The following is a 13,569-nucleotide window of genomic DNA, read 5'->3' as shown; positions in this document are numbered from 1 at the left end:
TCTGTTCACAGCAGTAAAACCCTAACTAAGACACTACCCCTCTCCTTACTTGAACTTTCTGGCCCTTGGCAGTTCTTTAGCCCCACCTCACATGCCTTCTTCCCACCAGCCTTTATTCACATTTTGCAGTATTGTAGCATTTCTTGAACAGCCTTCTATGGTAGCATTTGGTGTATGCTGCTGGGGTGACTCCTTTATTCTGTCACCTAGGGACAGTAGGCTCCTGGAGGACAGACTTATGTTCTCCTCTTTTAAAAATGGCTTTACTTAATTTTTTAAAGATTTATTTATTTTTATTTTATGTATGTGAGTACACTGTAGCTGTTCAGATGGTTGTGAGCCTTCATGTGGCTGTTGGGAATTGAATTTTAGGACCTCCCCGCCCCAACCCCTATAATTAACTCAATCTAAAAAGGTCCCTTACAAACAAGCCCAGAGCTTTGTTTCCTAGGCGGTTCTAGATGCTGCCAAGTGGACAACCTATACCACCCATCCCAAGGTGGAAGGAAAGAGACATTTGAGAAAACCGATCTAGTAGCTCAAGGGAAAAGCGAGCCATCCCTAAACCCAAAACACAAGGCCTGACAAGCTGTTCCCTGGCAGAACTGAGAGGATGTGGACTTCTTGAGAACGGGGCGTAGCCTCGCTAATGACTCAGATTCCTAACTGGAGTACAAGATGCTCTCTAGCAAACAGAGAGAAGGCTTCCTTAGGGAACTGCATGAATAAGCATCTGCCATCAACTCACACCTTGGAGTCTTCATCCACTGGGAGGTTCTGTAAAATGCCACAGACAGGCGGACAAGCTTTGATTGACAGCTCCACCACAGCCGGGAGTTCAGAGCCTGGGGATTCTTTATGTGGAAACTGTAATAACCATTTTGTGGCGAGTGCCTGTAGATGCCATCCTAGAAAGTATTGCAACTCAGAGAGGGAGTCGTTGCACAGTTCTTCAAACGCCTGATAAATGACAGGCTGATCGGCTGTCATTCTGAGAACCACTCAATAGGGACTCCGTAGACATCCTTATGAATCAAAGCCTTCTGCCCAAGAGGAACTCAGAACTCCAGCCAGATTGCAACGAAGGAAAAGGCTATAAGAATATTTGAATTCCAGATGATGTTCCTATTAGCCTGACACTGTAGACTATGAGAAAACAGCCTCCTGGCCCAGCTAATATTTCAGAGAACACAGATGCAATCCAGGCTGGAGAAAGACCTCAGAGGCAGTGACCTGCCTGCCATCCAAAAGCCTTAGGTTTCATACACAGCATCACACATCTGCACACACAGTTAACATCGCTAAAACCTCAATGAGATGCTAAAAGGCAATCTTTTAAACCAAACGTTTATAGTCTCTGATTGATGACTGAAATGTACTTTCTAAGTTGTTAAGGATGATGGTACAGATATTATTTTGAAAAGAGTAATGTATTATATAGATAAAAGGTCATATGCACACATATAACATATGAGCACACTGTAAGCAATCTCAATCAAATGAATTAGTGAATCACGATTCCATGTTGTCTTAGGATTTCTATTGCTGTGACGAAACACCATGATCAAAAACCAAGTTGATAATCAAAAAACAAGACTTCATTTGGCTTACACTTCTACATTACTAAGTAGTTCATCATTAAAGTCAAGACAGGAACTCAAACAGGCCATGAACCTAAAGGGCAGGAGCTATTGCAGAGGCCATGGAGGGGTGCTGCTTACTGGCTTGTTCCTCATGGCTTGCCCAGCCCAGCCTGCTTTCTTATAGAACCCAGGACCACCAGCTCAATGGCACGACCCACAATAGGCTGGGTCTTTCCCTATCAATCACTAAGAAAATGTCCTACAGGCCTGCCAACAACCCAATCTTATGGAAGCATTTTCTTGAGGTTCCCTCCTCTCAGGTGACTTTAGCTTGTGTCAAGTTGCCATTTAAACTATCCTGCACAATGGACCCCTTGTCAAATTGGTACCCAAACACATCACCATTAAGCAAATGCCCTTTCTTCCTCATTCATCCCCAAGATCTCCCACTAACAGTACAAATAACGTTTAAAATCCTAGCATTTACAAGTTCAAGCACATTAAAAGATCAGTCTCAGGGCTGGAGAGGTGGCTCCTTGGTTAAGAGCACTGACTGATCTTCCAGAGGTCCTGAGTTCAATTCCCAGCACCCACATGGTGGCTCACAGCCATCTGTAATGAGCTCTGATGCCCTCTTCTGGTGTGTCTGAAGACAGTGACTGTGTATTTACAGAAAACAAATAAATAAAAATAAAAAGTTCAGTCTCTTTTAAACAGCCAACCAAATCCAAAGTCTTTTAACATTCAAAGTCTCTCAACTATAGCCTCCTGTAAAATTGAAAATTAAGTATAAACTTTCTTGCTTGCAGAGGGAAGAAGCAGGGTACACAGTCACAATCAAACCAATGCAAAACCAAACTCTCAAAATGTTAATAACTCAACATCGATGTCTGAAATTCACTTATGATCTTCTGGGCTCCTCCAAAAGCCTTGGTCACTTCTCCAGCTCTGCCCTCTGCAGCATACCCAGCTTATCTTCTAGGCTCCAGCTGGCTCCACTCCAATGCTGCTGTTGTTCTTGGTGGTCACTGCATCTCTAAGATGCTGGGGTCCTCTGCTGCAAATGGGCTGCATTTTCACCAATAGCCTCTCCTAGACACTCTTTATAGTATCAAGCCTCAACTTCTCTACATGACCCCCTTCAACCATGGGCATTCACCTGCTACTAAAGCTGCACCTTCACCAATGGCTTCCCCTGGCCTCACACAGTAACAAGCCTCAGGTGCTGTCCATGACCCCTTCATGCCTTCAAAACCAGTACCACCTGGGTGACTCTTACACATTACCAAGTCCAGCTGCAGCATGAGGTACAACCTTGGCTATCTCTGGAACACAGCTTCTTTGTGCTCTCAGGAAACACTTCCCAGAAGATTTCACCTCAGTGATGCTGGTCTCTTCTTAATCACCATTGATTTCTTAGCTCCAGCAGACCAGCATCAGGTATCCTAGCAAAGCTTAGGTTTTGCTTTAGTGGGGTCCTGGTATCTTGTTAACTACAGCTGATTCTTCAGCCCCAGCTAACCAGAAAAAAACAAAACAAACAAACAAAAAAACCCAGTATCTTAATTCAAATAAACAGGCCCAATAGAGGCATTAAACTTCACAAACCAGGCCTGCATCATCTGCACTGTTCTCCACATTCTTATCTTCCAAGCTCCTACAGAACATCCCACTGAGCTCTCAACACTTAATGGCTTTTCTAGTCCAAAGTTCCAAAGTCCTTCTACAGTCCTCTCCAAAACAACATGGCCAGATCTGTCACAGCAATGCCCCACTACAGTGTCTTAGTTAGGGTTTCTATATCTGCAATGAAACACCATGACCAGAGAGCAATTTGAGGAGGAGAGGATTATTTGGCTTACACTAATGCATTGTAGTTCATCACTGAAGGAAGCCAAAACAGGAATTCAAACAGGATAGGAACCTGGAGGCAGGAGCTGATGCAGAAGACCATGGAGGGATGCTGCTTACTGGCTTGCTCCCCAAGGTTTGCTCAGTCTGCTTTCTTATAGAACACACCTGTCTGAGGTGGCCCTACCCACAATGGGTTGGACACTCTGGCATCAATCATTAATTCAGAAAACACCCTATAGACCTGATTATGGCCCCATCTTATTGAGGCATTTTCTTAATTGAGGTTCCCTCCTCTCCAGTGACTCCATATTATATTAAGATAACATAAAGCTAGCCTGCATGCCTCTCAAAAATAAGCAAAAAGAAGAAGAGGAGGAAAAGGAGGAAAAGTAGTTGTTCTATATCATCCTCAACTATACAGTAAGTTCAAGACCAGTGAACAAGAAGAAGAAAAAGGAGAAGAAGGAGGAGGAGGAAGAGGATGAGAAGGAGGAGGAGGAGGAGAAACACACACATCCAAACTACAAAACTATCAAGGAACTAACTAATATATTTAAGGTCAGAGTCTCACTGAACCACTGCATAACCTAGATGTGATGGCTCTTTTTGGTTATCAACTTGACCATATCTAGAATTAACTAAAACTATAGCAACTGGATACATCTGTGAGGGATATTTTTTTTTTTACTTAATTAAATCATTTAACATAGGAAGACGCGCCTTTGATATGGATCATTTCTCAAATGCTTCAACCTCCCCGTCCCCCTTGTAATCCACCATCCAAAGGTACGGGAGAAAGGATGGTAAATAGGACAAGGGGATTTGGACCTGTTTAGAAGTAGTTCTTTGTGGATAATTTCAATCTCTGTCATTGTCTTAGTTGGGGTTTTGCTGCTGTGAACAGACACCATGACCAAGGCAACTCTTATAAGGACAACATTTAATTGGGGCTGGCTTACAGGTTCAGAGATTCAGTCCATTATCATCAAGGCGGAGCATGACAGCATCCAGACAGGCATGGTGCAGATGGAGCTGAGAGTTCTAAATCTTCATCTGAAGGCTGCTAGGCAGCTAGGATAGGGGTTTTAAAGTCCACACCCACAGTGACACACCTACTCCAACAGGGTCACACCCTGTAATAGTGCCACTCCCTGGGCCAAGCATATTCAAACCATCGCAGTCAGGATACCAGCAGTCAGTAGTGTCAGTATAGCAAACACAAATCAGCAGTGGTGCCCGTTGAGTCCTATTTACACTCTTCCCAAACATCACGTATCCTCCCACGGGTCCTGCTTCAGCAAAACAACACATGAGTCGTTGTCACCTGACATATCCAGAAACTTCCACGTCAATACAGCAGACCAGCTGAGACATCAAGCCCTGTGAACTGAACAACTATGGGGATTCTTAGACCTTCCACTGGTAGACAGCCACTGTTGGACTAGATGGTTGACAGCCTATATGTCATTCTAATAAACCCATATGTGTGTGTACATATATAGAGAGAATGTACATATACATCTATGTATAATATGTATAGACACACACATATATATGTATATACACACACACATACATACATATATATATATATATATAAATTCTGATCTACAGGAACACATTGCAGGCCTGCCTTCCTTCAACTACCCTGGAGCCTCAGGCTATGTTTTTAGCTGTCAACCTGGATTCACAGACAGGAGCCTAGCATGATTGTCCTCTGAGAGGCTCCACCCAGCAGCTGATGAAAACAGATGCCAGAGACTTACAGACAAGCATTAGACTGAGCTGGAGAAGTCTTGTGGAAGAGTTGGTGGGGTCAGGGGGAGGATTGAGGGACACAGAAGGGACAGGGACTCCACAAGAAGACCCACAGAGTCAACTAACCTGGCCCCTTGTGGGCTCTCAGAGAGCATACAAGGGCTGGATCTAAGCCCCACCCCCACACATATGTAGCAAATGTACAGCTTGGTCTTCTTCATGCAGGTCCCCCAACAACAAAAGCACGGTCTTACCGTGTCTCTGTTGCCTGCCTGTGGATCCTGTTCCCCTAACTGGGGTGTCTTGCTGGCCTCAGTGGGAGAGGATGTGCCTCGTCCTGCAGTGATGTGAGGTGCCAGGGTGGGTTGGTACTCAGGTGGGGAACCTCCCCATTTTCAGATGTGAAGGGAAGGGATGGTTGGGAGAGGAGGAGGGCTGCAATGTGGGGTAAATAAATAAATAAGTAAATAAATGAAAGGAAAAAACTAAGTTCTGGTTCTCTAGAGAACCCTGATTAATACACCGGGCCAGCCTCTCTTGGGAGCTAGCTACCTCTTGCCTCAGCTTCTCTAGTAGCTACGAATGTATGTCTGTACTGCCTAGGCCAGCTAGGCACGTAAAACTTAGTTCACTCAAACCATCTAGTACTTGCAGCCCCAATGTTCTTACTTTCTTAAGAGCCACAGGTGAGCTTGCTTCTGCTAACTAGGAACTGTTCGCCCTGTGAAGCCCCCATTTTCCTGTTCGTGTCCCATCCAAGGTCCAGCCTGGACCGTCCATCACTGGCCTAGCTGAGAGGACCGTGGTGTTTAAACACACTATGAGCATCTGATGAGCTGACTTCAATCTCCAGAACCCACGTACAAGTGGAAGCAGAGCACTGCCTCCCCTTTCCGTTCTTGACACCACCCCCAGCACAGCAGAGAGAGCCAGATCTCAGACTTAGTCCCTGGGGACCTCTAACACATTCCATCCCCACCCGTGGAAATAGAAACTTCTGGGTCATAGAGAACCACTTAACCTGACAACCAATGCCAGCTCCTTCCCAGAACAGTTTGTCTTGGTCAGTGGTCAGTGCTCCCATAGGCAGCAGGTGAGGCTGCCTGTCGACTCTCCAGCCCCACAAGGCTTTGACAGTTAACAGCTCCGAAGGATCAGGAACAAGTCTCCCCTAAACCTTCCTTTACTTCTGTGCACTCCAAGTACCTATGACTGATGCTGTGAGACAGAGTATTGATGTGCAAGGACTTCTGGAAGACAGTTATGGACAACTGCAAATGAGAGCAGCCGGTTCCCTGATATCTTTGATCTTCACTGAGGGTTCTTTTGTTCCTTTAGGGATGATTTCTATCCTGCCCACCCACCCCCTAGAGAGGAGAGTGGGGAGGAAGTGGAAGAGAGGGGAAAGGGGGGAAGGGAGGGAAAAGGAGAAGGGAAGGGGGGAGGGGGAGGGAGAAGGGGAAGGAAGGGAGGGGGAAAAGAAGGGAGGACGAGGGACAAGGAGGGAGGGGGAAGAGGGAGAGGGAGGGAAAGGGAAGGAAGAAGGGGAGGGGAGGGGAGGGAGGTGAAAGGAAGGGAAGAAGAGAGGGAGGAGGAGGGAGGGGGAGGTAGAGAAACAAGACAAAGAAAAAGTCAGCCTGGGGCTTTGAAAATGAAACTTTCTTCCAGACAGCTAAGAAGATATGAAAAAGAATGTGGGACAAGAAAGGTTTCCTCCTTACCACCATCCCTGTCCCCCCAACCCTCTGTATTTATTTAATTGATTGTTTTATTAAGGGTTTATTACATTTCTGGTACTGAACTGGTACTAAATTAAAAAAAAAAAAAACTCAACAAATAGGCATATAACAACACATGAGCAGATTTTCCCCAGGACTGAATTTTGAACCTACTTTACCTCTAGTTGTACCTGCTTTAAAGATAGAGAGAAGCTGCCCGGTGCAGGAATTCTGCTGCATGCTATAGGGCAACCCAGCTGCTGCTGCGTCACCAGGGTTATCTTGGAGACAAGTCTGGGAAACAGCATTTCCAAAGCAGAAAGAAGCCCCACCGTCTCCAGTCTACAACAGCACCAGGATTAGCTCCGGTTCAGCCTCTTTCTGCTGCAGGCCAGGACCAAAGCTCTGCTCATGCTGGTTCTCTGGGAGCCCCTTTCCTCCCCTTAGAATTACCTGGAAATGGGAGGAGTCTGTCTGTCCAAAGAAATGACAGAATCATTTACTTCATGTCTTTTTTTTTTTTTTTTTTGCTTTGTTTTGTTTTTCCAGACAGGGTTTCACTGTATAGCCCTGGCTGTCCTGGAACTCACTCTGTAGACCAGGCTGGCCTTGAACTCAGAAATCTACCTGCCTCTGCCTGGGATTAAAGGCGTGCGCCATCACTATCCCGTTTTACTTCATGTCTTAAAAGTGATGTCACCTGGGATTATTAGCAGATTCTACCAGATGGCAGTGACAGCTTATTCTGGGGAAAACACTACCCAGTTGAAGCTAAAAACATACATTTCATGTAGCTATTTGCCTCTTGCCCATTGGTAAATCATACCTATAGGACTTTTCCAGACAAGAAGGAAGCTGAGGGTTAATTCCCTAAAAACATCAGAGTCATATCTAATTTGGTTTTTTTTTGGTTTGGTTTGGTTTTTGGTTTTTTTTTTTATCACTAGTCACACTTGCCTGGTCAAACCAGAAGCCTAATAGATTTCCAGAAAATATCGATGACCCCTTGAGTAGAGAAATCCACAGGGAGAGTTTGCCCGAGCTCCAGCATGCTGAAGCAAGTGCACAAGGTGGCTTCAGGCAGAGCTGAGGATTCCAGAGCTGTTACCCATGTCTCTTAGAAGCCAATCGGGAAAGGTACACAGTATCCCCAAAGGCAGGCTACGCATAACCCTAATCCTGATAATACTTCCAGTTTCCAACGAATAACTAGCAAGGCTTTGGATACTACAACATTCCTAATGGGGCTAAAAGCTCCATAAAGCTCAGGCTTAGCACAGGTAAGATCTGGGGTTTGATCCCCAGCCTGGTTTAAAAAAAAAAAATCAAAACAATAAAAGGCCTTCTAGAAGGTAGACAAACATCACAGAAGCTGGAGAGATGGCTCAGCAGTTAAGAGCACTGATTGTTCTTCCAGAGGTCCTGAGTTCAATTCCCAGCAACCACATCCACATGGTGGCTCACAACAATCTGTAATGGGATCTGATGCCCTCTTCTTGTGTGTCTGAAGACAGCAATAGTGTACTCATATATGCATAAAATAAACAATTCAAAAAAAAAAAAAAGCTGGGTTTGGTGGTGCACACCTTTAATCCCAGCACTTGGGAGGCAGAGGCAGGCAAATTTCTGAGTTTGAGGCCAGCCTAGTCTACAGAGTGAGTTCCAGGACAGCCACGGCTACACAGAGAAACCCTGTCTTGAAAAACAACAACAACAAAAATCTGGGCTGGAGAGATGGCTCAGCGGTTAAAAGCACTGACTGCTCTTCCGAAGGTCCTGAGTTCAATTCCCAGCAACCACATGGTGGCTCACAACCATCTGTAACAAGATCTGATGCCCTCTTCTGGAGAGTTTGAAGACAGCTACAGTGTACTTACATATAATAAATAAATAAATCTTAAAAAAAGAAAGTCTTAAAAAAAATCACAGAAAGTTCAAAACCTAATTAATGCCAGCCATTGGGATATACACACTTTCACAATCCCAGCATTCAGGAGGCTGAGGCAGAAGAGTAGAAAGTTCAAGGCTAGTCTGGAATCCACAGCATGCATGATTTTGTCTCAAGGTGAAGGAATGGAATCTATAAAATAGAATGCAACTTAATATTTGAAAAGTAGGGCTGGTGAGATGGCTCAGTGGGTAAGAGCACCCGACTGCTCTTCCAAAGGTCCGGAGTTCAAATCCCAGCAACCACATGGTGGCTCACAACCATCCTTAACGAGATCTGGTGCCCTCTTCTGGAGTGTCTGAAGACAGCTACAGTGTACTTACATATAATAAATAAATAAATCTTTAAAAAAAAAATATTTGAAAAGTATGTTTTGGGGGCTAGATAGATGGCTCAGTAGTTAAAAACACTGCCCACTATTCCAGAGGACAGAGGTTCAAATCCCAGCAACCACAAGGCAACTCACAACCATCTGCAACTCCAAGATCTGACACTCTCACATAGACACGCATGCAGGCAAAACACCAATGCACATAAAATAAAGGTAAATAAGTAGTTTTTTTAAAGTGATTTCACAAGATATTGGATAAAGAGGAAAGGTTGCAATTAAAAAGCCCCATTGTCCCAGGTCCCCTCATGTTAAGCCAGAATGTCGCCATCATTGAGACTGGCAAGAGCCAAGATCAGGAACAGGTCAAGCAGCACCGCACAGGGAAGGTCACACCAGGCCTGGCCAAGGTCAATAGTGCCCTTGGTCTTTTCAGAAAACTAAGTTTTACTTAGTAAGTGGAGTTTGGGGAAATGGTAGCAAGGCCGACTGTCAAAGCATATTTGCCCATGTTCTAGCCCAGAATTACTCTCATGTAAAAAGCACAGAGCAGTCAATCTTATTCATTTCTACCAGCTTATTAAAAATAAACTAAAATGTCATGTATAGGCTAGAATGTCCCATCATCTCCAATTTAGATCATATTTCACCATAAATACAGTGACATGCAGGAAGAAAAGATATATGTAATTTGTCCATTAAAAAAAAATGCTGGGAAGTGGTGGTGCACGCCTTTGATCCCAGCACTTGGGAGGCAGAGGCAGGTGGATTTCTGAGTTCGAGGCCAGCCTGGTCTACAGAGTGAGTTCCAGGACAGCCAGAGCTACACAGAGAAACCCTCGAAAAAGAGCTAAAGGGATCTGCAATCCTATAGGTGGAACAACATTATGAACTAACCAGTACCCCGGAGCTCTTGACTCTAGCTGCATATGTATCAAAAGATGGCCTAGTCGGCCATCACTGGAAAAAGAGGCCCATTGGACACGCAAACCTTATATGCCCCAGTACAGGGGAATGCCAGGGCCAAAAAAATGGGAATGGGTGGGTAGGGAAGTGGGGGGGGGGGGAGGGTATGTGGGACTTTTGGGATAGCATTGGAAATGTAATTGAGGAAAATACGTAATAAAAAAATATTTAAAAAAAAGAAATTCCAAATGTATAAAATGACAGTTTAAAAATGTTTCTCAATTACTCAAGACAAACCATAAATCAGTTGTACTCTTTTGGGGAGAGTTATCTAACTTGTGAGGAAAAACTAAAAAATATAATAAATAATAAAAATAAAAAATAATAAAAAAAACAAAGGGAAAAAAAAAAAAAGAGGATCTTTTGAAGACTAGGGAAGATGGCACCCTGGGAGGGAAATGTTTGCTGTTCTGTGACTGATCTGAGTTCAGATCCCAAGATCCCAGGTCAAGCTGGACATGATGGTACACATCTGTTACCCCAGCTTACCTGTAGTGAGATGGGAGGTGGAGACAGGAGAATGTCTTTAAACTCTGAGGCAACCAGCCTGGCATACACAGCAGCAAACAGGAGACCCTGTCTCAGACAAGGTGGAGGACAAAGACTAGCTCCTGAGGTGGTCCTCTGACCAGCACACAGACACACACATCAAAGTGTTTTTTTCTCCCCAGTGGGTTCTCTTAAATATTTAACCGATTGGAGGTAATCTATATGGGGAAAACCACCTAGAAACAGAACACTCATATTCTCTTCAATTTTCAGAACCCACTGGCTTTCTGAACTGACTAATCACTGTGAAAGGAAATATAACTAGGTTCTGAATAAAGAAAAACCACAAGGTTGGTATAGCCACCCCCATGGAAATGCAAACAGACTCGGGATTCAATGTCACCCTGGATTCCAAACAGAGGACCTGTCTCTCCATTGTTCAAGTGTGGAGCCTAACACACAATGCACAGATGAAGGAAATGCATTTATTTATGTCTTAACAAAAGGACCCATGAGAAATATTGCCAGTCGCTCCGGTCCAGATACAGTTCATGTCTTCACCCTCAGCTGACTGAACCAAGAGAACCCGGCCTCCTACACAATGAGTCGCTGGATTAGAAAAGTACCCAGATCGCGCTGTTTTAGAAACGGTTTGATTTTGCATTCCCTTCCAGCATAGAGCATGTGCCTCCTAAAGATGCACTGGGTTGAGCCCAGGTCAGCAGATTCTACTGAGGCCTGAAGTGCTGGGACAGCAGTCTGCCTTCCCCTGAGCCTGCTGCCTCCCTCAGACTCCCTACTGACGCTTACCTGGACTAGCCAGTCTCCTGCAGTGAGAACCGATGGAACCCTCAGGGAGGTAAGACAGTTTCTAAGCGAACAAGAACGTGACCATTTCTAAATTTAGACAAGCCACGATTATTCTCCCACAAACACAATCAATACCCAAAATCAGATTGCAAGAAAATGCGCGCGCGCACACACACACACACACACACACACACATTACACACACACATTTTGTGAAAATTGGTGGATCTTTTTAAGCATTCTTGATTCATGGGAGCTTCGAGAGGGGCGGGCGTAAAACTAAAGGAAAGCCATGAATGAGCTAACAGATGTCAAGCTAAGTAAACCGATGTTTCAAGCCTGCTCCAGGGTGTTAATGTAGTTATTTGTCGTTTTCCTAAAGTAGATCATGAATGTACACAGATAATTTTTTTCAGTCTCAAAAGTTAAGCGAAAGAGTTATTTTCCTCCTCCTGACACGCACAACTTCCCCGAGCGCGCCCAGCTCCGCCCCTGCCCCCCCCCCCAGGATAACTAAGGTTCCTCCGGTCCCCTTCAGGATGCATTCCACCAACACGCATTACCCTACTCCGTGCCTACATCGCTGCCAGCCCCAGGGCTTAAAGGAGCAAGGTCTGTGGGGCGGCAGGAAAAGAAACTGGAAGCTACTGTTGTTCCTCGAGCACCTGGTTTTATTTTTGTTGTTGTTGTTGTTGTGTTGTTTTGGTTTGGTTTTTCTTGGCGCAAGTTGCTCTCGGATGCCAATGGGGGGGGGCGTGGGGGGGCAGGGAGAACCCACCTCCAGCCGCCCCTTGGCAGCTGCTATCTTATCTGAAGGCTCTGCATTTGTATGCCCCAATTTCGAAAGCATGCTGCCTTGCCCCTTCGCTCCTTACTAAGTCTCTCGACTCACCTTCAAAGAGGGGGGTTAAAAAGAAAAGAAATCCGAACTGAAGGTTAACTTTGCCAGCCAGGTGACTTCCCCGTTAAAGGTGCAGTGGACGCGGATCGTGTCCTCAGGCAAGTTCGGCCTGGCGGTGAACACGAAACCCAAAGACGCCCGTCGCAGCTGGGCCCGCCCGGTGCCCCGCGCCCGGCGTTGCTTTTCCGGAGAGAATGCTCGCGGTAGAAGCCCCGCGTACTCGCCTCCCTACTCCCTGGGGACGCTGGGGCTGCGGCGCCCGCTAGGAGCTCGCGCTCCGGGCCGGTGCCAAACTCCGGTCCAGTCTGGGAGTAGCAAGACCCGGCGATCAGCAGTCAATGTCCCCTCCCAGGCGCTCCAGGCCCCCATTCAGGAACTCGGGGCTCCCACAAAGTCCCCGAGTCCCCTAGTCTCCTGGGATCCCAACCCCAGCCCACCATTCCCGCAGAGGTTGGGGATGGGGAAGGGAGACAGCCACAGGTGGGGGGATCTCACCTGCTCAAGATCGGGGCTCCCCGCGCCCACTGGGGACGAGGTGCCGGAGCAGGCCATACGGTGGGCACCCGCGCGTTCCGCCTTCCAGGAACTCCGCTCTGCGCTCGAGTCGGCGTCTCCTCAACCCCGGATCCAGGGACTGCACCCCCAGGAGGGAAAGTGGGGATGAAAGTTGGGCCACGGCTCGGGAACGCGCAGCGCCGCCCCGCGTCTTCTCCTCCCCCTGCCGCGCCAGGTGCTGCGCGGTTGGCTTGCGGGGGGCGGGACAGCCAGGTGGAGGCGCGGCGACCCGCCCGGCCCACTGCCGCCCGAGCATGCCCAGTGCTGTCCGCCGCAGGGTCCCCCAGACAACGAGGGCAGAGCTGCCTTAAGAGCTCCTGGGGCGTTGGAAGAAGGTTGGGCGGGGGGTGCGGAGCAAGAGTGAGGTACACCCCGCCCCTCCCGGGTGGACTGGCTCCTAACAGCATCCCCACGAAGTCCTCCCTAGTGATTGGGCTGGTGTTTGTCTGAACTTAGGAGAGCACCGGGCAGCGGTGTAGCTTTCGCTTATATTGTTCATTTTAGAGCGTAAAATCCACCAGGCAGCCGTAACTGCAGACACACTCCTCAAAAGAGAGTTCCAGTCTTGGGTCCACGCCGTCAGGGAACCTCTCGTCGCTCTGATGACTCCCAACTAGATGCTCAGAGGAGCCCCCGCCCGCGCGCCCCACGGAGCCAGG

General features: G+C 46.8%; 1 protein-coding gene across 1 annotated transcript in view; it reads right to left on the bottom strand.

Annotated features, from left to right (window-relative positions):
* Ank3 (ankyrin 3) overlaps positions 1-13,102 on the bottom strand; it is a 632,326-nt gene extending 619,224 nt beyond the window's left edge. Inside the window, exon 1 of the mRNA XM_085842859.1 lies at positions 12,851-13,102. Within this exon, the coding sequence (XP_085698985.1) occupies positions 12,851-12,907 (57 nt within the window). The 5' untranslated portion in view covers positions 12,908-13,102. The remainder of the gene's footprint in view (positions 1-12,850) is intronic.
* Between the last annotated feature and the right edge of the window lie 467 nt (positions 13,103-13,569).

Source organism: Mus caroli, unplaced genomic scaffold (assembly GCF_978045245.1).
Source record: "Mus caroli unplaced genomic scaffold, Mus_caroli_1 scaffold_9, whole genome shotgun sequence".
Taxonomy (NCBI): domain Eukaryota; kingdom Metazoa; phylum Chordata; class Mammalia; order Rodentia; family Muridae; genus Mus; species Mus caroli.
This window is presented reverse-complemented; position numbering and strand designations above follow the sequence as displayed.